Source organism: Mesoplodon bidens (genome assembly GCF_964165515.1).
Source record: "Mesoplodon bidens genome assembly, chromosome: 18".
Taxonomy (NCBI): Eukaryota; Metazoa; Chordata; class Mammalia; order Artiodactyla; family Ziphiidae; genus Mesoplodon; species Mesoplodon bidens.
The window spans coordinates 55978570-56006175 of record NC_138175.1 but is presented as its reverse complement, the minus strand read 5'-3'; the positions used below and the strand labels follow the sequence as shown (position 1 = coordinate 56006175).

Below are 27606 nucleotides of genomic sequence, written 5' to 3'. Positions count from 1 at the left end.
TATGACTGTTAGAAATACTTGTGAAATACTGTTCAGATGAATTACCTAGGATATTTTCCACTTGTTTCATGAAAATTAATGTGTGCAGGTATTTATCAGATTATAAATATGAATCATAATTTTTCAAGAGGCTTTTTGAAAGGCTATTAAAAATTTAAGTTATAGTAATAAGCATTATATCTCAACTGTTATAAAATTCCACTTTGTGAATCCTATATGATACATATGCATGATATATATTTATTTATTGAACTATGGTTGATTTACAATGACATAAACTGCATGTGCACAGCATAGTGATTCAGAATTTTCATAGATTATAAAACTTATTACAAAATAATCGCTATGATTCCCTGTGCCGTGCAATATATTACTTAAGATATTGCTTATCTATTTTATACAAAGTATTGATAGCTTGGCTCTCTCAATCCCATACTCTTATCTTGCCCTTCCCCTCCTCCCTCTCTTCACAGGTAACCTAGTTTGTTTTCTCTGTGTGTTCTGTTTCACTATATACATTCATTTCTTTTCTAGATCCCACATGTAAGTGATACCAAGTAGTATTTGCCTTTCTCTGTCGGACATATTTCACTTAGCATAATATGCTCTAGGTCCACCTATGGTGCTGCAAATGGCAGAATTTCATTCTTCTTTGTGGCTGAGTAATATTTCATTGTAGATATGTATACCACTTCTTCTTTAATCCATCTTTTTCCTTTTTTTATGGCTTAAAAAAAAGAAATTTATTTATTTTGGGCTGTGTTCGGTCTTCATTGCTGCGCACGGGCTTTCTCTAGCTGCCGCGACCGGGGGCTACTCTTCGTTGCAGTGCATGGCCTTCTCATTGCAGTGGCTTCTCTTGCTGCGGAGCACAGGCTATAGGTGCGCGGGCTTCAGTAGTTGTGGCACGTGGGCTCAGCAGTTGTGGCTTGGGATCTCTAGAGCACAGGCTCCGCAGTTGGGGCGCACGGGCTTAGTTGCTCCGCGGCATGTGGGATCTTCCCGGACCAGGGGTCGAGCCCGTGTCCCCTGCATTGGCAGGCAGATTCTTAACCACTGCACCACCAGGGAAGCCCTATCTTTTTCTTGATGGACACTTGGGTTGCTCCCATATACTGCCTACTGTAGATAATGCTGCTATGAACATTGGGATGCATGTATCTTTTCAAACTAGTGCCTCCATCATTTCCAGATATATACCGAGGAGTGGAATTCCTGGATCAAATGGTAGTTCTATTTTTAGTTTCCTGAGGAAGCTCATTTTGTGAGTCATATATTTCATTATTATTTTCAAAAATACACTTTGCCCAATTTATCTATTTCATTTGCATTTCTTCCATTTTACTTCACTGAAATGCCTGGAGGATGCATAAATCAAGGGGTTGTTTTAAGATTTGTGTGGCATGTACACAGAGAAAGACAGATGCAATGTATGAATTCTATAACCAGGAAGACAGAATCTCCTCACATTTCAAGTTTATTGAGAGAACTGGAATAGTACCAGATAACGAACTAGTCTCACAGTGGCGTAGCAAGAGACTTATTGCTAATGTGCAGGTGCATCACTGGGATTTTATTTTATGATTATGATTATGATTATTATTAGCCAGGTTCTATGGTAGGTAGGATCTTAGCTCCCAAACCAGGAATTGGACCCACATCCCTTGCATTGGAAGCATGGAGTCTTAACCACTGGACTGCCAGGGAAGTCCCTATCTGGCATTTTGGAAACACGGTCTGTTAATTTTACCTTTAAAATGTCTCTCTCACAGAAACAGACTCATAGAGATAGAAAATTGACTTGTGGTTGCCCAGCGGGGGTCGGGAGGGAGAGGGATGGACTGGGAGTTTGGGGTTAGCAGACGCAAACTATTACATGTAGAATGGATAAACAACAAGGTCCTACTGTATAGCCCAGGGAACTATATTCAATATCCTGTGAGGAACCATAATGGGAAAGAATATTTTTAAAAAAAGACGGTCTATATGTGTATAACTGAGTCACTTTGCTGTACAGCAGAGATTGACACAACTTTGTAAATCAACTATACTTCAATTAAAAACAAAAGGTATCTCGGGGCTGCCCTGGTGGCACAGTGGTTGAGCGTCCGCCTGCCGATGCAGGGGACACGGGTTCGTGCCCCAGTCCGGGAAGATCCCACATGCCGCGGAGCGGCTGGGCCCGTGAGCCATGGCCGCTGAGCCTGCGGGTCTGGAGCCTGTGCTCTGCAACGGGAGAGGCCACAACAGTGAGAAGCCTGCGTACCGCAAAAAACAAACAAACACAAAAAAGGTATCTCTCCAGTTCCTCCCCTTCTTGCCGTTGTTCCCATCATCATGTCTTCCGTCCACTGGTACAATGGAAACTGCAACTCCTCTCTCCAACACCTTGTAGGCCATGGTTAGTAAATCGGAACAATTTTCTGAATTCAACATGGAGATATTAGCTTGTTTCTTTTATTGTATAATTTGCATACAATAAAATATACAGTTTTCACGTTCACCATACAGCGGGATTTAGTATGTTTGCAATGCTGTCCAACAACATTTTAATCATTCGTCATCACCTCTTAAAAAAAACCTGTACACATTAACAGTTACTCAGCACTCTACCCTGAGCCACAAGCAAATATTTAGCTACTTTCCATCTCTACAGATATGACTATTCTGGGCATTCTATATATATTAAGTCACACAATATATGGCCATCTCCCTTCTTGTACTTGGCATAATGCTTTCAAGGGTCATCCCTGATTAACTTTTATCAGTGCTTCATAACTTTTATTTCTGATGAGAAACATTCCAGTTTGTTTAAACATTCATCATTTAATGGAGCTTTGGGTTCTTTCCACATTTTGGCCATTATTTTAAAAATGCTTCAGGCTTCCCTGGTGGCGCAGTGGTTAAGAAACCGCCTGCCAATGCAGGGGACACGGGTTCGAGCCCTGGTCTGGGAAGAGCCCACATGCCGCGAAGCAACTAAGCCCGTGTGCCACAACTACTGAGCCTGCGCTCTAGAGCCCACGAGCCACAACTACTGAAGCCCCCAGGCCTAGAGCCCGTGCTCCGCAACGAGAAGCCACCACAGTGAGAAGCCCGCACACCGCAACGAAGACCCAATGCAGCCAAAAATAAATAAATTTAACAAATTTAAATAAATAATAAAAATAAAAAACGCTTCTATCAACAATCTTTTATAAGGTGTTAACGTGGAAAATGTTTACAAATCCCTCGGGTAGATATGTAAATGTGGCTTGCTTGGTGGGTTATTGTGATTTTTTTTTTTTTTTTTGCGGTATCTGGGCCTCTCACTGTTGTGGCCTCTCCCGTTGCGGAGCACAGGCTCCGGACGCGCAGGCTCAACGGCCATGGCTCACAGGCCCAACCGCTCCGCGGCATGTGGGATCTTCCCAGAACAGGGCACGAACCCGTGTCCCCTGCATCGGCAAGCAGACTCTCAACCACTGCGCCACCAGGGAAGCCCTATTGTGATTTTTAAGAAATGTGGATTTGGTCATTCGAATGAGTAGTGCATTATTTCCATTCTCATCTTATTTGGCAAAACTGGTTGATTTGAATTTTAAGGATCAGTAATATTTTATTGCAAACTACAAATAAAAAGGAAAATGGTAATTTAAGAAAGAATTTATATTAGGACCTACAACTTTCCAAAAGTAACAATCTGTACAAAAGGTTGCCACAAAACTAATCACCAAATATGTTCCCAGTCCACCTGTGCTCATCTATAAATTACTTTATTAAGATGAAATGTAGCACACATATGTATGTCATATTTAGTTTCTAACTAGTAAAATCAGATCTACATTGGATAATGATATTTTAAAAGGAGAATGAATCACCCAGGAAATAATCATTTGCGGCTAAACTAACATTTTGAAGTCATTAAACTCCGATTTTTCAATAAACAGTATGGTAACAACAACAAAAAAGAATTATTTCCTGTCTTACAGAACAGCATAATTTTAAGGTAACATTTTCAGGGCTTACCCTCAATTGAATATATTCTGTATTTTCAAGGAAATACTTCTTTTTTATTTACTTATTTTAAAACATTTATTTATTTATTTTGGCCGCACCAGATCCTAGTTGCAACAAGCAGGATCTTTCGTTGCAGCATGGGGGCTTCTTAGTTGTGGTATGAGAACTCTTAGTTGAATCATGCGTGTGGGATCTAGTTCCCTGACCAGGGACTGAACCCAGGCCCCTCCATTGGGAGCGCAGAGTCTTACCCACTGGACCACCAGGGAAGTTCCACTTCTTTTTTTGATCGAAGGATAGCTGATTTACAATATTGTATGAGTTTCAGGTGTTCCACAAAGTGGTTCAGTTATATACATTTTTTTCAGATTAATCTCCATTGTAGGTTTTTCCAAGATAGTGAATGTAATTTCATATGCCATACGGTAAATCCTTGTTGCTTATCTATTTTATGTATACTAGCAAGTAAATCCTATTTGAGCCTCTACTACTTCACAGAAAGTATTTAATGTTCCTTTCCCAATATTTAACATCTCAGAGTTAACATCTCAGCAATTATATTACTATATAGAGTCTAATATTAAAATATACTTGGAGGTGATATTAGAATATTTCCCAACTACAAGCCTTTGTATATTTCTCACATTCAGCTAGGATGGCATGGATAAAAAACATCTCAAAATGGATTCCTTTACTTCTTACCCTGATACTGGGATCAGAATAACTACATCACAATTGGAGAGGGAATTCTCTGGCAGTCCAGAGGTTGGGACTTGGCACTTTCACTGTGAGGGCACCGGTTCAATCCCTGGTCAGGGAACTAAGATCCTGCAAGCTGTGGGGCACAACCAAAAAAAAAAAAAATTGGAGAATGATTTAAGTGTGTTCAGAATCAGACACAGCAGAAAGGAAATAAATCTGTGAGTTAGAAAACACAAGGGCTCTAAAAACTTTTCCTTGACATTTTGAACATCAGGCAAAGTAGCCCAGTGTTACATGGAATATTAGCCTATCATGATAAAGAAGAAAGTCTTTTGATATAATCTGTCCCTGACACCTTTTCCCTTTAGTTTTTTTCTCTATTCAAGAGGGAAATATGAAATTTGAAATTTCATTATTATTAAAATTACAGTGGCCATTTAATGCAACTGGCTCATAATCTTCCATGAAAATGAGACAAAACCTAAAATTGAAGAGGGTTTTGCCTCTCAGCCTTCTTCGTCATCCCACAGCCAGGTTGCTACGAGGACACTGAAGACTTAAGTGGTCACGGCGGTAGAAGGGGCAAAGGACCTATCACACCCCCCACGGCACCCTCTGGACTTCCTGTTTGGTGAGAATGATAAACTTACTTCTTTCAGTTACGACCTGAGAAACAGAATTATTATTTTGTCACAGGCGTGGAATGGAGCACGAATGAAAGAATCCTAAACTTAAAATGTTGTGGATGAAAAGTACTTCATGAAGACATCTCTTCACTGATGAGTTAGATCTGTTGAGCTCACAGGGGAGAAAATGTCACGTGTGAATAAATTATACTGTGAGAATTTATGACAAATGGTCAGAACGTTCAGGTGTAATGTTAATGGAGTAAAGAATGTGAGGCCACAAATGCAATTATGTTTATCTGACCATTTGACTTACTGACCTATGAGCCAATGCATTACACAAACCTTTGCACTGATAAACGCATTCACTCACCTGTCAGTTGGCAATGCTTCCAGTCACTGGGTATCTAGCAGGAAACAAAATCAATACCCTGCCTTCAAGGAGCATATATTTTCTACAAGGGAAAGTCAGCAATAATTAAATCAGATATGATGGTGTTAAGTACGATGAAGGTGTACATGTACAATGAGAGAGTGACAGGGTGTCCTGATGTAAACAACGTGTTCAGGAAATGCCCACGTGATAAGAAGATATCTGAATAAAATCATGAATTAATTGAAAGAGTGTCATGCGAATACACATTGGGACCATGAGACAAAGAAGGTAAGTGGCTTCTGACATCCAAGAAAGGCAAGAAAACAAATTCTGCCCTGGAATATCCAGAAGGAGCACAGTGCTTTGGATCATTTTACACATCTCACCTCCAGAACCAAAGGAGAATAAATCTGTGTTCCTTCAAGACGCTCAGTTTGTGGTAATTTGTTACAGTAAAAACAGAAAATTTAATAGATTAATGTATGTAGAGAATCAAAACAATCTATACAAATTTCTAGAAAAAGTATAATTTGCAAGATGTCAGGGAACAATGTGCAAAAATCCACTGTAATTTTATACACATGAAATTTACAAATGGAAATTGAAATTAAATATATAATACGTTTGCTCAAAAAAGTAAAAGTAGAAGGAAAATGTGTAAATCTAACAAAGTTAGGACTTTTATGCTGAAACCTACAACTATAATGAAACAAAATGACCTTCTATTTAGGTCATCTGAGCAAAACATACCATATTCATTGAATTGTTAACAAAATATACCAGATTAATTGACTGGAAGACAAAACATAGAAATGATATTAAAATGCCCCAAATTGACATACAGGTTTAATGTGTCTTCAATCAAGATTTCTGTAGATTCAAACAAGATTTTTCTAAAAATAATAGGGAAAGGCAAAAGAACTAGAAGAGCTAAAACACCTGAAAAATACTGAAGTGGCTGGAATCACTCCACATGACCTCAAGATTTCTAATATAGTGACAGTTATCAAGACTGTGTGGGATTTGTGCAGTGACAGACAAATAGACTAATGGAACAGAATGTGGAAACCAGAAAGAGCCCTACATCAGTGCCGTTAACCCTTGAACAGCACAGGTGTGAGCTGTGTGGATTCAATTATATGGGCATTTTTTCCAATAAATACTACTACAGTACTACAGCATCTGTGGCCGGTTGAATCTGAGGATGTGGAACCATGGGTAGAGAGGGACAACATTAAGTTATAAGTGAATTTACAACTGCTCATGAGTCTAAAACCCTAACTCCATGCCTTGTTCAAAGGTCAAGTGTACTTCCAACCACTTTTTGACAAAGGTACTCAGGCAATTCAGTGAAGGAAGGACTTTCCAACACTGGTGCTAATCAATGAAATATTCAAAGAAGAAGAAGAAAAAAAAAAGAGATCTCCATTTAAACTTTACATCTGTACAAACACTAGCTCAAAGTTAAAGCTTTAGCTTTAGAACAAAGTTTAAAACTTTATTCTATAAGAGATTTAGGAAAAACGGTATAGAATAAAATCTCCAGAATCCAGAACTGGATGCAGAGTTCTCAGACATGTCACAAGAGCATGACCCAAAGAGAATACATCTGGGATGAATGTTTCCATGAAAACAAGACAGAATCTTAAAACGAAAAGGGTTTTTGCCCTCCACCTTCCCCCTTCTCGGTCCTACAGCAGTCATGTTACTATAGCAAGGTGAGGACCAAGTGCTCATGGATGAAGAAGGAAGAGAGGACCCATCACACCCCACACGACACCCTCTGGACTTCCTGTCAGGTGAGAAGGATGATGTTCCCACTTCTTTTCGGTCACGGTTCTCCAGGTGGTCTGTCACTCACAAATATAAACTGTCTTACCTGAGAAATAAGATTATTTCACATTCGTGGCATTTGTGAGGTAATCTCCAGAATGAGTTCTTTAATTAATAAATTCCTCCTCTTAAGGCCTGGCCACGATAAGTGCATTTATCTGGTTGCTATTCAGAATGAATTTCCTAATGAAGCGTAGATGTGGATGCCTGATAGAAGCCTTGTCATATCACTATATTAGTAAAGTCTCTCACCAGTATGGATTACCTGATGGTAAGTTAGCCTTGACAGAACACTGAAGGATTTGCCACACTCATTATATTGGAAAAGATTTTCTCCAGTATCAAGTATTTGGCAGATCTTAAGGTATGAATGTGGACTGAAGACGTGGAGATACTCATTACATTTGTAAGGTTTCTCTCCACTACGGATTATCTGATAGAAAGTGAGGCTTGCAGGCACAAAATCTTTGCCGTATTCATGACGTTTGCTCAGTTTCTCCCCACTATGAATTCTCCAATGAATTGTGAGGTGTAAATTTGGAATGAAGACCTTCCCACATATGTCACATTTACATGGTTTCTCTCACGTATAAATTATCGGATATTTAGTGAGGGTTGAGATCTGAGTAAAGGCATTTCAACTTCATTAAAGTTGAAAGGTTTCTCTATATTATGTATTCTCTGGTGAATTGCAAAAAGTGAATTTCGACTGAAGACCTTCCCACACTCATTACATTTGTAAGGCTTCTCTCCAGTATGAACTCTCTGATGCTTTCCAAGGTTTGGCTTTTGAGAAAAGAACCTGCCACAGTCATTACATTTGTAAGGTTTCTCTCCAGTATGAATTCTCCGATGACTTTCAAGATTTGAATTTCGATTGAAGACCTTGCCACACACATTACATTTGTAAGGCTTCTCTCCAGTATGAACTCTCTGATGCTTTGTAAGGTATGCCTTTTGATTAAAGAATTTGCCACACTCGTTACATTTATAGGGTTTCTCTCCCGTATGAATTCTCTGATGACTTACAAGATTTGAATTTTGACTGAAGACCTTGCCACACACGTTACAGTTGTAAGGTTTCTCTCCAGTATGAATTCTCTGATGACTTGCAAGATTTGAATACTGATTAAAGACCTTGCCACACTCTTTACATTTATAAGGTTTTTCCCCAGTATGAATTCTCTGATGTCTTCCAAGATGTGAATTTTGACGAAAGACCTTACCACACTCATTACATTTGTAAGGTTTCTCTCCATTATGAATTCTCCGATGGATTCTAAGGCATGAATTTTGACTAAAGACTTTGTCACACACATCACATTTACATAATTTCACTCCTGTATGGATTACCTCATGTGTGGAGAGGTGAGAGCCACGATTAAAGGTTTTGCCACACTCATTACATTGGTAAGGTCTCTCTCCGGTATGAATCCTCTGATGACGTTTGAGGGAGGAATTCTGACTACACACTTTGCTACATACATCACATTTATACAGTTTCTCTCCGGTATGGCTTATCTGATGTCTACGGAGGGATGAGCCATGATTAAAGCTTTTGCCACAGTCATTACATCTGTAAGTTTTCTCATGAGTATGAGTTGTCCAATGACTTACAAGGTGTGACTTTAGATGAAAAACATTGCCACATACCCCACATTTATATAACTTCTCTCCCGTATGGATTATCTGGTGTCTGCGGAGGGATGAGCCATGATTAAAGGCTTTGCCACACTCATTACATTTGTAAATATTGTTCTTAAATACATGCAGTTCATCCTGAAAGCTTAATGTAAGCCTATTTTCAATGGGTTTCTTTCCTGAATTCCACCTACCATGTCGATCTCTTCTGTGAGTTACATTTTCCTTACAGGCTACAGACATTCCTTTGTAATTTCTTTCATCATCCTTCCACTGACACCCAAAGTCATCTTCCTGGATTTCCGTGAAGTAAAAATGTTTCATTTCATGGCTTTTCTGTCTTTCCAACATCACTGTTTGGAATACTTCTCCTCTATCACTGTTTGCTCTTGGTTGTAATTTCTTGATCACATGTATATGAGAGATATCTACAAGATACAAAGAACCATAAGGTGTATTATTCATTACAATTCATGAGTAAACGTTTAATGTTGAATATATGATATTAAACCTAAAGTATGTAATTCCCCGGTGGTCCAGTGGTTAGGGCTCTGCACTCCCACTGCAGGGGGCATGGGTTCGATCCCTAGGCCGGGAACTAAGATGCCGCAAGCCACACAGCGTGGTCAAAATAAAGTAAAATAAACACAAAGAAATACTTATGTCCAAAAAGGTTACGAAACTTCCCAATCATGACCTTAAAAATTTTAGGAACACGAAAAGAATAGGACTCTTTACTAAAGAAAGAGTGATTACATGTAATTCAAATTAATATTAGGGTAGCCTAGTTCTAACACCCTATAACAAAAACATTCACACTAGACAAACTTATGTTAGCTCTTGAAGAAACAATATTTTTCCACCAAAGCATATACCAATTAACAATAAACATACTGCGGTCTCATAAATGAGGACACAAAAAATATTATACTGTACATATATTCTGCATACTATGGTACATAAATAAATGCTAAAGAACACACAATGTACTGTAATGGTACATAATCCAAAACAGACTTATCTAATGAATAATTTAAATAACTAGCAGTACAGAATTACAAAATACAGCATATAGAAAATGAAGAATTTGATAACACAATTTTTCAAAAAATATTTTTCTAAATATCTGCTATAAAACTATGTACCCATAAACAATACATATTTTACTACATTAACAAGTGGTACATGTCAGTTGTATTCTATAATAAATGCTGAAAAACCATCATATATAAATTACAATTAAAAATAATAAATGGGGCTTCCCTGGTGGTGCAGTGGTTAAGAATCCACCTGTCAATGCAGGGGACACGGGTTCGAGCCCTGGTCCAGGAAGATCCCACATGCCGCAGAGCAACTAAGCCCATGCACCACAACTACTGAGCCCGTGTGCCTAGAGCCCATGCTCTGCAACGAGAAGCCACCGCAATGAGAAGCCCGCACACCACAACGAAGAGTAGCCCCCGCTCGCTGCAACTATAGAAAAGCCTGCTCACAGCAACAAAGACCCAGTGCAGCCAAAAATAAAATGAATAAATTTTTAAAAACACCAAAAAAAATTAATAAATGAACTATTCTAGAGTTACCTAACCTAACAGCCAATAAACAGAGCAATATACCCTCCCTTCACAGAGCACTTAAATTCTCCAGTTCATTGCCTCTAAAATATATGTAATAAAGAGTGAGCAATTTATATATTTATTAACTAGGGTCGGACACAACCTTGTTTAGAACAAATTGGAGATGAAAAGCATACAAGATATGATACAACGTGATATGACAATAAACATGACAGAATATTAATATAACTATTTATAAAAAGTAACTTTTCAGGGCTTCCCTGGTGGCACAGTGGTTGGGAGTCCGCCTGCCGATGTAGGGGACACGGGTTCGTGCCCCGGTCCGGGAAGATCCCACATGCCGCGGAGCGGCTGGGCCCGTGAGCCGTGGCCGCTGAGCCTGCGCGTCCGGAGCCTGTGCTCCGCAACGGGAGAGGCCACAACAGCGAGAGGCCCGGGTACCGCAAAAAAAAAAAAAAAAAAAAAAGTCACTTTTCAATCTTTACTATGAAACATACAAGATTCTAAGCCATCTAATGGCACTAATTTGTTTAAAAGGCTTGAGGGCAATCAACACAATTTTTCAAATCAGAGAAGTAGACTCACACGTTTATGTACATGACTGCAATTGATACAGAAAGTACTGAGAGAAACTGGATTTGAACCTGAACTTCCAAACTAAGACAACATATTCCAAAGCATGACTGCCCACCCAGGCAGTACAGATTACAAAATATTAAAACAAATACCAGGAGTTTAAAAAGAAAACGCCAAGAGAGACGCAAAAGAATTGAGCCATGTAACTGATAATGTTATGCAGCCACCACTCCTGAAAACGGTTTCTGAATCATCACAGCTGCACGTAGTGATTTCGGTCATGTCATGAGAAAGTTATTCCACAGAAAAAGAGGGATCATTTTTACAGTCTGAGTAATGTGGAAAGTGGAGGGATGGGCGAAGGAGTGCTGCAGAAATTGAGACAATCAGGGGAACAACATAAATATGTGAGCAAATAACAGTGGTTCCATCTACATCAAAGTACCATGTCAGGAAAGGCCAGGTCTGAGAAAGGGCATGAGTGGAGCACAGGGTATATGCATATTGGGAGCACAGCTCGTGATTGTCTACCTGTGTGAATATAACTGTACAAGAGGAGAGCAGCCAAGATAGTGGAGTGGAAGGACCCTAAGCTCACCCCGTCTCAGGAGCACACCCAAATGACAACAACCATCGCTGAAAAAGACTGAAACCTACCAGAAACCTACCAGAACATAAAGAAACCTACCAGACATAAAGAAAAAACCACAACCAGATATGTAGAAGGGGGCGGACCCATGATACCACCAAATCCCATACTTTGTGTGGGTGACAGACAAACTGGAGAATAATTATATTACCGAGGTCTTCCCACAGGAGTGTGAGTTCTGAGCCCCATGTCAGACACTCCAGCCCTGGGGTCTGGCACCAGGAAGAGGAGAACTTGGACAAAGTTTTCCTGGGATAAATTCTTACATCATTTCCTGAGGCTCAAAGGGGATGGTCATTAGTATATGGAAACAAGATTGTCACAGTGCCCTTAAGAGAGGCTTTTGTGACAGTCCTCAAAGCCAGAAAAAAAAAGGGAAAGGCTTCTCAGTCAGGCTCTCGTGATACTTTCTATCTCGTGTCCTACAACACGCAGACCACTCTACTGGGTAGCTTCAAGTGGCGACTTACTGTGGAGCAGGAAAATATTACAGCATATGAGGGAAAGCATTCTGCAACAAAAATTTCCTGTCACCCAGTAAACCCACTCCACAGAGAGTCCATCCGTAGCTGTCTGCTACAGGTGGATTATCGCAGCAAAGAAACTGGATAAAATTTCAGACTCTAGGAATATGTATTTCAAAAGCAACTTTCAAAAGGCAAAATCATGCAACCTTAGAAGAATATGAAATCAGGAGAGTCTACATTACTGACTTGATAGAACAGTACAAGAGCGAAAAAAATACAAGATATGGGGGTCAGATATTACAGCCCTTGAGAAGAAGCCATGCATTCTATCCAAGATGCCGAACTGAGAGCCTGAAAGATTCATATATTCCCCCCGTGAGGGACTGGGAAATAAAAAGAGGATCTCTCTGTCCACTGTCTTTATAGTTTCGCTCTGTAAAAATTACACAAGATCCAATCTACCTCTCTGTTTCACATATCCCTGAAGTGTGCTGCAAAATCAGAACAGAAGAAATGGCTGTGAAATCTAAACAAGCAGACGGGGTTTGAGACAGCTCCATGCAGGTTCTGAGGTGCCAGATGGAATGAAAGAGCAGCCAGTGTTTTCCCATCTTCTGATTAGGTCATATAAGAACACAAATAGGGATAAAACTGAGAAAGGCCCAGAGACTGGAGTCTGGAGGTGTCAACTCTTATGATATGGACTGAGAACTGAGCAACCAGTGAAATCAAGTACAGAAAGAGAAATGAAGGGGGCAAAAGATCCCTTTAAAACAACCCTCTTCACACTCCTCAAAGCCAAGTAAAAACTAGTTCACAGGGGCCAGATGGCAGAGCATACATCATGATAAAGACTTTGCCTTTTGGGCTTCCCTGGTGGCGCAGTGGCTAAGAATCTGCCTGCCAATGCAGGGGACATGGGTTTGAGCCCTGGTCTGGGAAGATCCCACATGCCGCGGAGCAAGTGAGCCCGTGCACCACAACTACTGAGCCTGTGCTCTAGAGCCTGTGAGCCACAACTACTGAGCCCACGTGCCACAACTACTGAAGCCTGCGAGCCTAGAGCCCGTGCTCCTCAACAAGAGAAGCCACTGAAATGAGAAGCCCACGAACCACAACGAAGAGCAGCCTCCGCTCGCTGCAACTAGAGAAAGCCCGTGCGCAGCAACGAAGACCCAACACAGCCAAAAATAAATCAATAAAAATAAATAAATTTAAAAAAAAAGAGAAGACTTTGCCTTTGTCTCTGATGGGGCTGCAGCCCCATCAGAGGGTGAAAAAATACATTTTACATGTTGAATGACAGAATGATAACCCAGGAATAAGAAAAATGTCCTCTCAGAGTTCACAATACATAAACTTCTATTTTCGGAAAGAACTCTCCCACTTGGGTAGAGTTACCCAAAGACTACTAACGCTGCCGCTTCTTCTCTGCCCTTCTGAGACGTAACCTGTGCTCATACTTTTTTTTTTTTTTTGCGGTACGCGGGCCTCTCACTGTTGTGGCCTCTCCCGTTGTACAGCACAGGCTCCGGATGCACAGGCTCAGCGGCCATGGCTCACGGGCCCAGCCCCTCCACGGCACGCGGGATCCTCCCGGACCGAGCCACGAACCTGTGTCCCCTGCATCGGCAGGCGGACTCTCAACCACCACACCACCAGGGAAGCCCTGTTCACACTTTTGATAAATTCCCACCCCCTTGGTTTTTTGCTATTTTGACATCACTCTTCAGAGGCTAGGGCTCTTCCTCTTGTTCCAAAATGCAAATAATATTCAGATCAGAAATAGAAATTTCTGCTTCTCAAAAGAAATAAATAAGATCTGTGGGGCTTCCCTGGTGGCACAGTGGTTGAGAGTCCGCCTGCCGATGCAGGGGACACGGGTTCGTGCCCCGGTCCGGGAAGATCCCGCAATGGGAGAGGCCACAGCAGTGAGAGGCCCACGTACTGAAAAATAGTAAGTAAGTAAGTAAGTAAGTAAGTAAGTAAGATCTGTGGCTCTTCCAGAAGCCCAGCTCTTTGTTCAGCTGAGGAGTGAGGACATGACAGGTGGGTCTGGAAACATATTGCACCGATTGCTCCACCACTTGCCTCCTTCTGAATGCGGAGGGAACAGTGTAATATGCAGATAATTAGCTCTCTTCCAAGCGGCGGTGAATCAAAAGCACAGGGGCAGGGACAAGAGACTTTGTCACGTGAACAGTTTGCCCCGAGCTTTGTAACTACGTAAGCTCCGGGACAACGCCTGACGTATCATGAGGTGGATAGAGCATGTGCAGAAAAGTGACGCTTAAACTCACGACGTCACATCGTGAAGCTTTTCACATACGAGTCAACAGGGATTTCAGATCACTCGAGCAAAAGAGGGGCTCCCAAGGGGCACAGAGGGAAAATGCAAAGACACCCCCAAAGGCAGATCCAGACTGCTGGAGGGAAGTTATCCTCACCCAGGGAGATCAGGTTGCTGTAGGTCTCCAACATCACGTCCACATAAAAGGCCCTCTGAGCAGGGTCCAGGCATTCCCACTCCTCCCGAGAGAACTCTATGGCCACATCTTTGAATGTCAACGGTGCCTGAAATGAAAACATATCTCATCAAGGGGCCATGAAGAGAGTTCTTATTATCCCACAAAATGAGAAGAGGAGTGGTAAGGATCAATTCAGTGGAAGTATGTAGTCTGACAGATTCATGTAAAGGTACTTAGGGAAATTATGGGTCTCTATTTTTTTTTTTTTTTTTTTTTTGCGGTACACGGGACTCTCACTGTTGTGGCCTCTCCCGCTGCGGAGCACAGGCTCCGGACGCACGGGCTCAGCAGCCATGGCTCACGGGCCCACCCGCTCTGCGGCATGTGGGATCCTCCTGGACCGGGGCACGAACCTGTGTCCCCTGCATCGGCAGGCGGACTCTCAACCACTGCGCCACCAGGGAAGCCCGGGTCTCTAATTTTAATTTCTTATGCCTTTTCATAGCAATTATGATATCCTCCAATCAATGTAGATTTTTCATTTTTCCAGACAACACATGAAAAACTTAGAAATAAAATTCAGTAACAGGTTGTCTATGCAGAAGTGTTACATATTATGTTTTACACACTGTGTGATATTCAAAATCTAAATGAGCTACAGTATCAGTGGTGCCTTCAGAGATGACAAAGTCCACAGTGGCTTTACAAAAAGGTCAAAGTCTGCAATTATGATAATGATAACAAGGGCAATGACTAGAAGTGCTAGAACAATTCCTATATGCTAAATATCATTCTAGCTTTCTTTCTTTTTTTTTTTTTTGCGGTACGCGGGCCTCTCACTGTTGTGGCCTCTCCCGTTGTGGAACACAGGCTCCGGATGCGCAGGCCCAGCGGCCATGGCTCACGGGCCCAGCCGCTCCGCAGCATGTGGGATCTTCCTGGACCGGGGCACGAACCCGTGTCCCCTGCATCGGCAGGCGGACTCTCAACCACTGCGCCACCAGGGAAGCCCTAAATATCATTCTAAATAAATTCTTTACATGTATGAAATTGTTATAAACATAATAGCTCATTAGAGATGACCTGTTCCAATCTTACAAAGGATAGTACTGTGTCAGACACACTTGGAGACACTTGACTCAGGTCATGAAACTAAAAATGACACAGGAAATATCAGAACTCAGAGCGTTAGTGTCTGGAATTGAAGCTAAGGAATGAAACAGTTGAGTAACAGAAAGAGCATTAAAAGCACACTGACAGAGGATTCTCTGAGAACATTTGAAAGAAGTTCAAGTTGAACGAAGTGGAAGGACATAAAAGGTCATCATATACGTGGGCTCACACACAGATGCACATAAAATGTTAGTAATCTTATTGCTACTTAAACCATTAACACAATACTGTAGAAAAAATTCGAGGCCAAGGAATACATTTAAGACCTAATTTCAAATGCAAAAAGATAGGTTTGAAATAATGATGTCTTTATCAAAACCACGGACTTGCACTTCCATGCACTCATGCACACACACGTAAACACACAATTAATTGAAAAGGCAGGAGTTCCCTGATGGTCCAGTGATTAGGTCTCGGCAATTTCACTGCTGTGGCCCTGGGTTCAATCCCTAGTTGGGGAACTAAGATCCCTCAAGCTGCTTGGCTTGGACAAAAAAAAAAAAAAAAAAGATAGGAGTTGTCTATTGACATATTTTTGGATAACATTTTCTGTTATCATTTTCATCCACATTTATTTCAGCATTTTCGAAGAACAAGAAAGTATTACCTGCACTTAATTTACTTCATCAACATTATTCTATAGTAGTCTAGTAAAAGAAAAATGGTACAAACATAAAGAGAAAAATACAAAACTTTTAACTCCTATCTCCATACAACACCTAAATTGAAGAATGTAAGTACAATTTTATCCACTAAAATTAAAATAGGTAGGTATTAACAAATGCAGAACAGAGTTTGTGTATTCCACTTATAAAACACTGACTCAAAATTAAAAGTTATTACTGTTATACATTAATTTAACATATTAAGAAAAAGACTTATCACAATAATAAAGTTAAAAACTTCCTGGAGAATTAAAAATCATGACAAAAAGGAATATAGAAAAAAAGATACTGTTATGAGGCAAGAACATTTCACCAAACATTATAATCAGAAGGAAACCCTCAATGCTTTCCCTCTGAAATTACACTAGAGTGAAGGGGGCTGGCCAGGGCTCCTGCCTTTCACCACTGTACAGGGTGCCTGAGCAGCGACCACCAGAGGAAGTAACAGGAGGAAAACGGAACGAGAGTGAGAGGCACAGAGAGAGTGTATTAGAGCTGGGACTGTTAACTTTCACAAATATAAGGACATGGGAAAGTGAAAAGTGAAAGGATGGAAAAAAATATTCCATCCTAATGCGAGCAGGGGCGACTACATGTCAGACAAAATAAACTAAAGAAAAAATCTGATACAAGAGACAAAGGACAATATATACTATTAAAAGAATCAATTCCCCAAGAAGATATAATAATTATAAATACTTATATATCTAACATTAGAGCTCCTTCTAAAAATGAAGGAAACATTAACAGAAACAAAGAGAGAAATAGCAGCACAATAATCGTATGAGACTTTAACATCTCAGTTTTTTCGATGGGTGGAACCAAAGAGAACATCAATTAGGAAACAGAGGACTTGAACAAGACTATAGACCGACGGGACCTAACAGACATGTACCAATCACTCTACCCAACAACAGCAGAAAACACACACTTCTCAAGAACAAATAAAACATTTTCCATGAGAGACCACATGTTAGGACATCAAAGAAATCTGAACAATTTTAAGAAGACTGAGAGCGTAATGAATTTTCTCAAACTACAAAGCAATGAAATTAGAAATAAACAGCAGAATGAAAACAGAAAAATCCCCAAAATGTGGAAATAAAACAACGGATTCATAAATAACCAATGGGTCAAAGAAGAAATCACAAAGGAATTTTTAAAATATCTGGATGAAAATGAAAACATACAAAAATGTATAAAATGTAGTGAAAGCCGTACTAACAGGGAAGTCAAATCAGAAATCTATTGTTACTACTCAAGGAGGTAGAGAAGAATAGACTAAAATCAAATTTAGCAAAAGGAGGAGCTTCCCTGGTGGCGCAGTGGTTAAGAATCCGCCTGCCAATGCAGGGGACACGGGTTCGAGCCCTGGTCCGGGAAGATCCCACATGCTGCAGAGCAACTAAGCCCGTGCACCACAGCTACTGAACCTGTGCCCTAGAGCCTGTGAGCCACAACTTCTGAGCCCATGTGCCACAACTACTGAAGCCCATGCGCCTAGAGCCCATGTTCCGTAACAAGAGAAGCTTCTCACCTCAGTGAGAAGTCCGTGCACCGCGATGAAGAGTAGCCCCAGCTCGCCGCAACTACAGAAAGCTCACACGCAGCAACAAAGACCCAACGCAGCCAAAAATAAATATATAAAATAAATTAAAAAAAACAAACTATAAGGGGTTCTATGAACAATAATGCTTACAAATTACATAATCTAGAAGATACAGGTAAATTCATTGAAACATACAACCTATTAAGCTCTCATCTTTAAGTAGTAAAAAAGTTGAAGAGGAATTATAACTAGAGAGGTTCAAGCAGTAATCAGAAATCTCGAACAAGGAAAAAGCCAAGACCATATCGGTTCGCTGCATAATTCTACCAAACATTTACAGAAGAATTACCTCTAATCCTGATAAAAAGCTTCTGAAGAGCTGTAGAGGGAACACTGGCAAACTCATTCTATGGAGCCTGCATGATTCTATACCAAGCCCAGAGAAAGACACACGAAACGAAACACAGAAAACTACAAACCAATATCCCTCATGAATACTGAAAAATCCTCAACAAAATAGTACCAAACCAAATTCAACAACACATTAAAATGACTTTACATCATGACCAAGTGGATTTAATTGCTATAAGCAAGGATGACTCAACATACAAAAATCAATTAATGTGATACACCACATTAACAGAATAAAGGAAAAAAACATATGATCGTCTCAATTGATGCAGAAAAATGCACTTCACAAAATTCAACTATGTTTCAAGATATAAAAACTCTGGGAATTCCCTGGCAGTCCAGAGGTTAGGACTCAGCACTTTCACTGCCGTGGCCCAGGTTCAATCACTGTCAGGGAACTAAGATCCCACCACAAGGCCAAAAAGAAAAAAAGAGAGATATAAACACTCAACTAGAAAGCTTTCCTTCTCAGATCAGGAAGAAGGCAAGGATACACGCTCTCTGCACTACTGTCCAGCAAAGTACAGAAAGCCCTCACCAGAGAAATTAGACAAGAAAAAGAAAGTTACCCGAATTGAAAAAAGTAAAATTATCTTTTTTCGTAGATGATAACTTTTATATGTAAAAACAGTAAAGGTTCCACAGGAAACTGCTACATCAAAAAACAAATCTAGAAAAGTTGCAGGATACCGAAAGTCAATGCCCAAAAATCATGTGCATTTCTATACACAGTGAACAATGTCAACAGAAAATTAGAAAACAATCGTATTTCTATAGCATCAAAGGGATAGAATACTTAGTAAGAAATTCACCAAGGAGGCAAAAGACTTGTACACTGAAAACTATTATATGTTGCTAAAAGACACACAAGGAGATACAAATAAATAGACATCCTATACCCATGGATTGAAAAGACTAAATATTCTTAAAATGACCCTATTACCCAAAGTGTTGTATAGATTCAATGTAATCCCTATCAAAAGTCCCATGGCAGGGTTTCCCTGGTGGCGCAGTGGTTGAGAGTCCGCCTGCCGATGCAGGGCACACAGGTTCGTGCCCCGGTCAGGGAGGATCCCACATGCCGCGGAGTGACTAGGCCCGTGAGCCATGGCCGCTGAGCCTGCGTGTCCGGAGCCTGTGCTCCGCAACAGGAGAGGCCACAACAGTGAGAGGCCCGCGTACTGGAGAAGAAAAAAAAAAAGAAAAAAAAAAAGTCCCATGGCAATTTTCGCAGAAATAGAAGTAACTATGCTAAAATTCATAGGGAATCTCTCAAATCTCCAAAATACTCTTGACAAAGAAGAATAATAGAGGGCACCCTTTATAGATTTCAAAACATATCACGAAATAAGATGGTGTGGTACTGGCATAAACACAGATATGTAACGTAACAGAACAGAACCCTCAGAATTAACTTTGCATAGACGTAGAACGCATCTTCAAGGGTGCCAAGACCACGCAATAGAAAAAGGACAGTCTCAGTAACAAACGGTGCTGGGAAACCGGGTATCTATCTGCAAAAGTGTAAAGCCTGGAACCTTACCTGCATCAGAATGAGAAACTTCTATGTGTCAGAGGAGGCAACCAACAGTGAAAAGTAACCTCCAAGGACCAGAGATGATGAAAATGGGTTAAGAATCTCCACGTGTCAGAGATTTAGGTTGATTTCAAAGTTTAAAAGCAATAATAGAATGAAACGCCCTCTATCACTGATGTATCTCTGAACTTTCCGTTCCATTCCCAATCATTACGATTTTTAAATCACTGACACACCCATTTCGCTTCTAATGCAGCATGAAAAGTCAGAACGTATTTGCTGTAATTAGTCTGTTTCCTACAATTTACCAGGCATAAGTGCATATTATTACCTGACTTGCATGTGCAGCTTCTTTATCCTGGTTTACAGAGAACAGACAGTGCACTGAGATGGGGCCCCTCAACAATCCCTGCTGCCCAGTAGCACTGACACCACGTCTCCAATCCATGGGTGTGAAGCCTTAACCAGCACTAGGCCCAGTGGAGCCTCTTCACAAGTCCCAGGTCACTGGGTCATGGGATCTAAGTGGAGATGACAGGCCTTGAGGGAAGGCCCTGGATGACTGTGAATGTACAGGTGGCAGACAAGATTAGCAAGTCCAAAGAAGGGCATCTCAGGAAGGACAGACTGAAGAATCAACAGAGAAAATGATTTTACCTGAGAAAGAGCCATTTCTGACAACTTTTCTTTCCTCTTCCGGGCTTCGTCCTCAGGCAGTAGGAGTCTTTAGAGGTCGATCTTGAAAGTTGGAAAGATGCTGTTTAATGCCTAGAATCAACACACCCCCTTCCTGAGTCACCACCACACACACAGGGAAGCCCTCAGCATGTGGAACAGACAGTCCTCTGCTGCCCACTGTCCCAAGAGGGGCTCAGGACAGTAACTCCCACACAGAGACCAACAGGTGAGTTCCTACACTTATTTGTTTTCAGTGCATGATAGATCTTTGAAGATCAAATAGTGTAGGTTATCCTTTTTTTTTTTTTTTTGCAGTGTGCAGGCCTCTCGCTATTGTGGCCTCTCCCGTTGCGGAGCACAGGTTCCAGACACGCAGGCTTAGCGGCCATGGCTCACGGGCCCAGCCGCTCTGCGGCATGTGGGATCTTCCTGGACCAGGGCATGAACCCGTGTCCCCTGCATCGGCGGCGGACTCTCCACCACTGCGCCACCAGGGAAGCCCTCCGTTTTTTAATTGAATATATTTTTCAGATTATTTTCCATTATAGGTTATTATAAGATACTGAATATAGTTCCCTGTGCTATACAGCAGTTCCTTGTTGTTTAATTACTCTATATGTAGTAGTGTGTATCTGTTTATCCCAAACTCGTAATTTATCCCTCCCCCTCCTTCCACCTTTGGGAACCGTAAGTTTGTTTTCAATGTCTGTGAGTCTAGTTCTGCTTTGTCAATAAGTTCATTTGTACCATTTTTTTAGCTTTCCCCATATAAGTGATATCATGTGTCTATTTGTCTGATTTAATTCACTTAGTATGATAACCTCCAGGTCTCCACCTGCACGACTATGTGTTTCCATTTCATTCTGTTTATGTCTCCCTACTTCTATGTCTCTGCCTCTTTGCTCCCCTCTGCTCTCCGGCTGTTCCTGCCCTCCTATTGATTGTCTCACTCCTGTCCTGCCCACTCTGCAACTTGTTCCCCCTACTGATGATTTCTCCCTAACCTTTCGGATGACCTACATTTTTATGTATTTCTGCCTTTCTTCCCCCCATTTCTGCTCCCTCTCTGCCCTCTGTTTACACTCCTTCTCTCCCTCTTACACTCCCTTCTTCCCCACTCTCTGGCACCCCAGGTGGCTATGCTTCCTTCCTGCTCTCTCTGCTCTAGTAGTCAATATTTTTCCTCTCCTTCTCTGCCAGCACCATGATGCTCTGAAGGCCACGGTTCCACCTTTTATCCTCTCCCGGACCCTCTGTCTGAAACGCCTCACCCTTGTTACCACCCTCCCACCACTGATCCAGAACCCCTCACCCTTTGTTGCTCTCCAATCCCTGGAGATCCGGCTTTTAAATTTACTTCTTTATTTTATTCACCTGCTACCTTACAGGCTTGATCAGTTTAACTTTACTGTCTATTTACAAGTCCCTCTATGTTCCCATTGGTTCTCCCTCATTCTTTATCCTCCTCAGTTTTTCTAGTTTTTCTATTTCGTTCTGTCGCTCTCTGTGTCTGCTTCTCCTGATCCCCCTCGTCCCTGTATTTACGAGGATGGTGACTGAATAAGACGACCGCATACTGTCAGAGACCGTTTGGAACTCGGGACCGAAGAACACTATATGTCACATTGCTGGCCCAGGTCACCTCCCCCTACACGGGGTCTGAGGAAGGGCTGACCAGGAAGGGGAGGCCTGCGGAGCAGAAAGACCGGTCTGAGTAAGAGGCGAGGACAGAGGGTCTAAGAGGGAGGGGGTCTCAGGAGAGGGGAGGACACTCCAGAATCCCAGGACCGGGGAGAGGACGCGGCCTCTCCGGCAGCACGGCGGCCGGAGCTGCCCTACTGAGGCGGAGGGTGAGGCTGGGGAGCGCGAATCCACCTCACGGAAGAGGACTTTACAAGCAGGGCGGAGGTACTAAAGAGTTTTAAGCAGGAAAATGTAGCGAAAGGCGGTGACTACGTGGACCGAAGGAAGAAAAGGCAAGGGCTTCAGTACTGGTCTCAGAGAAATTTAAAACTCAAAGGGAAACGGTCCGCGATCTGTAACAGTGATGGGAGGAGGGGCGGAAGTGGGAATGTAAACACCGCAGTGACTCCAGCACCCTAAGGATGGAGTAAAGGGACCGCGAAGCACAGATTTAAACTAGAAAAGAGAAACTTACGTTCTGCAGTGTGACCTTCGTTGTAAGCATTCCGTTTCCGGGTCCGTAAAGAAGTGCGCATGCGCGTGGTGAAGAGGTGGGGCGGGGCCTGGGTGGAGCTCTAAGGACCGGGTTGGGGGGAGGTGAGGGGAACCCAGGTACAAGCAGGGACTATGGGAGGGTGGGAAGGGGGCGGGCCCGGAAGGTGCTTGTACTTGACGGGCTTAAGTTGCAGTCTGTAACAATTTTAAGCTAAAGGTTACATTTGTGGGGGCCAGTTATGTCGAAAACGAAGATGTTTCCTCTAAACAAGTAGAATATGGTTTAAATAAAAGCTATTTTTCCCAGTAGGTTGCTCTCGTGTCCTGCTAATGAGCCCAAAGGTATTCATATTTGTGGAAATGTGGGTCTTCCAGAGTAGTTGACATGAGTCAGTGGTTGGATCCAGGAAGATTTTGTGCAATTAGAATTAATGTAAGAACTGAACTTGTCTCTGTATTACACACTAGAATGAGAAATACAAAACTCTCCCTGGGTTGAATGGGCTATTTCATACTGACACCCTGCAGAGCAGCTTCTCCGTTTCTACTCCCCTTTCACTCCATAGGCCAAATTCAACAATCTGCTTAGTTCCAGAGACTCAGGGACAAGTCGTAGGTTCTGAGATTGGAGGACTAAGGCAAGTGATAATTTAGGTCAGTAACCGTTGCTTTAAAAAGAGCAAAACGTTTTCAAAAATTGTTGTAAATTGGGACTTCCCTGGTGGTCCAGTGGTTAAGATTCTGTACTCCCACTGTAGGGGGCACGGGTTCCATCCCTGGTCAGGGAACTAAGATTCCGCAGGCTTCACAGCACGGCCTGAATAAAAAAATAAATATGTTTAAAAATTGTTATAAATTGTATTCTTTCTTTTTGCTAACGGGTTTTAATTATTTGCCGTTTTAGCCTAAGTTTTTTTTTTTTTTTTTTTTTTTTTTGCGATACGCGGGCCTCCCACTGCCGCGGCCTCTCCCGTTGAGGAGCGCAGGCCCGGGACGCGCAGGCCCAGTGGCCATGGCTCACGGGCCCAGCCGCTCCGCGGCATGTGGGATCTTCCCGGACCAGGGCACGAACCCGCGTCCCCTGCATCAGCAGGCGGACTCTCAACCGCTGCTCCACCAGGGAAGCCCTCGCCTAATTATTTTTATTTATTTATTTTGGGGCCGCAGCACGGGGCATGTGGGATTTAAGCTCCACACCACCTACAGTGGGAGTGCAGGGTCTTAACCACTGGACCGCCAGGGAAGTCCCATTTACCGTTTTGTGTGTGTGTTTGTCTCTGTGTGTTTTGGGGTGTCTGTGGCCTTATTATGATTTTAGGCAGACTCTCTGCTAATGGATGGGGCTGTGTTCCTGTCTTGCTAGTTGTTTGGCATAGGGTGTCCAGCACTGTAGCTTGATGGTCGTTGAGTGGAGCTGGGTCTTGGCGTTGAGATGGAGATCTCTGGGAGATTTTTGCTGTTTGATATTACGTGGAGCTGGGAGGTCTCTTGTGGACCAGTGTCCTGAAGTTGGCTCTCCCACCTCAGAGGCACAGCACTGACTTCTGGCTGGAGCACCGAGAGCCTTCCATCCACACTTTTGGGAGGTCTGAGGTCTTCTGCCAGCGTTCAGTAGGTGTCCTATAGGAGCACTTCCACCTGTAGATGTATTTCTGATGTATCTGTGGGGAGGAAGGTGATCTCCGCGTCTTACTCTTCCACCGTCTTGAAGCTGCTCTCTCTCTGTGTTTTAATATTTACTTTTTATTTGACTGTGCAGGGTCTTCGTTGAGGCATGCGGGATCTAGATCCCTGACCAGTGATGGAACCCGGGCCCCGTGCATTGGGATTGCTGAGTGTTAACCACTGGACCACCAGGGAAGTCCCCTATTTGCCGTTTTGAATCCAACTGTTTACACAGCGACATATAAGAATTGTATAAACAACTCTTTATACAATTACATACATCAGTATATAAGTTTAAGGTGTACAGCAATAGTCTGACTTCCCTGTGTTGTGAAATGATTACCACAATATGTTTAATTAGCATCCATCATTTCACATAGATAAAATAAAAAGAGAAAGGAAAATAAAAGAAAAAAATTTTTTTCTTTTGATGAGAATTGCCTTTTTTTTTGATTCTTAATCATATATTTCTCATTTGTTATTGTCTTTGGCTTTGAGCAATAAGAATTGCCTTATTTTGTAAAATACTTATCGTATTCCTTGCTTGTGCTGAAATACCTTAAAATATCTTTGAGAAAAACTTGTTTACATCATAATATACTTAAGTCAACAATCACTCAATATAATGCAATTTCAAATTCACAGTATGTTCATTATGACAATAAGTAGAAATTTACCTTTTATTTTTATTTATTTATTTATTTATTTTTTGCAGTACGCGGGCCTCTCACTGTTGTGGCCTCTCCCGTTGCGGAGCACAAGTTCCAGACGCGCAGGCTCAGGGGCCATGGCTCACGGGCCTAGCCGCTCCGCAGCATGTGCGATCTTCCCGGACCGGGGCATGAACCCGTGTCCCCTGCATCGGCAGGCCGACGCTCAACCACTGCGCCACCAAGGAAGCCCTACCTTTTATTTTTAAACTGTAATGTATTTTAGCAGTTTGTGTCCTATTGCTGAAAGTTCTGTCAGGTGTGGATAATAGAGCCTGTAAAATATATAGTATTCAGAAGACATGGGGATTTATTCTCATCTAAGGAATAATTAAGTTTGCCATGTTTCTAAGGACATTTACTGGGGAGGTATATTCTCTTTAGTATGAACCCTAAAGAAGGTAAATCTAGATTATCGACTATGCAATAACTTCATTTCTGCCCTCAATATTTCTATGGCAATATCTGTCATTAAACATTTTTTGCAGTATGTTCTACCACATTCCTGCAGGTGGAAGATTTCATCCATAGAGAAACAGCAGTCAATTGTAATATGATGTTTACATAGGGCTATTAGCATATTTAAAATATTTTCAGACAAAATGAGCAGAATGTCCTGGTGTAACACAACATGCAAACAACATCCCATTTTTATTTTATTTTTGGCTGCGCCGGGTCTTAGTTGCAGCATGTGGGATCCATTTCCCTGACCAGGTATTGATGGAACCCAGGCCCCCTGCATTGGGAGTGCGGAGTCTTAGCCACTGGACCACCAGGGAAGTCCCCAACATCCCATTTTTAAAAGATGAAGTGACTGGAATAAATTTTGGGATGTGCGCTAGATAGACTATTATGCAACATTTGAAACTAGCCGTGTTGGCGGGTGGCAGCACCGGGGACGCCCTTGGGAAGACACTGGTCTCGATCTCTCAAGGAATAACTTCTCATCCAGCCGCCCCCCACCCCGGGCTCCCCACAGTGCCCGGCAGGGACGTCACAGTGGCCTCGAGCAGGAGCCGCCGGTGCCTTATCGCCCAGCTACGATGGGGGTCTCCACGGCGCGCAGAGCAAGATGGAGGACCACCGGGACGAGGCCATCCATGTCCTCTGCGGCCTCGCCGTGGGCAGAGCAGGGGGTTGCACGGGCTGTTGCCGGGTCACTGGGCGCTGGCTTCGGGCTTTGCTGGCCCCATCAAGCCAATGGGCCGGTGGCACGCCAGCCTGGTGGGAGGCGGCCACTCCATCTGAAACTGCGTCTCAGCCTTGCTGGCCAGGTCTGGGCCGAAAGGAGGCTTTTTGTTTGTTTGTTTGTTTTCGGTAACAAAACTGCAAAGAAAGCAAGCAGGAAATATATACACTTTGTCAGACAGGAGAAAAAGATGCCTTAAGTATAAAATGTGAAGAGTCAAACATACCGCTCATGGGAGGGAGATGCTGTGTGGAGCCAGCTTGGTTGGCAGCCACCAGCAACTTGTGCTTAAGCCTGATAGTTTTTTTTTTTTTTTAAGAAAATAAAAGGAACCATAGTTATGAGGTTTTCTTTTCTTTCTTTCTTTCTTTTTTTAATAATGTGGTAGAAAATTATGAAGAATGGTGTCTGGGCTTCCCTGGTGGCACAGTGGTTGAGAGTCTGCCTGCCGATGCAGGGGACACGGGTTCGTGCCCCAGTCCGGGAAGATCCCACATGCCGCGGAGCGGCTGGGCCCGTGAGCCATGGCCGATGAGCCTGCGAGTCTGGAGCCTGTGCTCCGCAAGGGGAGAGGCCCCAACAGTGGGAGGCCTGCGTACCGCAAAAAAAAAAAAAAAAAAAAAAAGAATGGTGCCTTTGTTCTCTTTATCTTTTTAGCTTTTTTATGCATATTTTAAAATATATTTTTAAAAATATTTATTTATTTAGTTTTAGCTGCGTTGTGTCTTGGTTGCAGCACCGGGGATCTTGGTGGGGGGGTGGCTGGGTGGGTGGGGTCGTTTCTAGTTGTGGCACCCTGGCTCCAGAGTGTGGGCTCTGTAGTTGCCGCAAGCCGGCTTAGTTGCCTCGTGGCACGTGGGATCTTACTTCCCCGACCAGAGTTTCTAACCTGCGTTCCCTGCGTTGGAAGATGGATTCTCAACCACTGGACCACAAG

The 27606-nt window shown here is 42.4% G+C and overlaps 1 protein-coding gene across 1 annotated transcript; it reads right to left on the bottom strand.

The window, feature by feature from the left end:
• Positions 1 to 3525: 3525 nt before the first annotated feature.
• LOC308605929 (uncharacterized protein) lies at positions 3526 to 23132 on the bottom strand. The gene is made up of 4 exons (XM_081216303.1): positions 23086 to 23132; positions 20907 to 20987; positions 14894 to 15020; positions 3526 to 9605 (listed from the first exon to the last, which is right to left on the bottom strand). Exons 2-4 carry the CDS (start codon positions 20919 to 20921, stop codon positions 8131 to 8133), a joined length of 1617 nt encoding a protein of 538 aa, XP_081072429.1. The 5' UTR covers positions 20922 to 20987; positions 23086 to 23132; the 3' UTR covers positions 3526 to 8130.
• Between the last annotated feature and the right edge of the window lie 4474 nt (positions 23133 to 27606).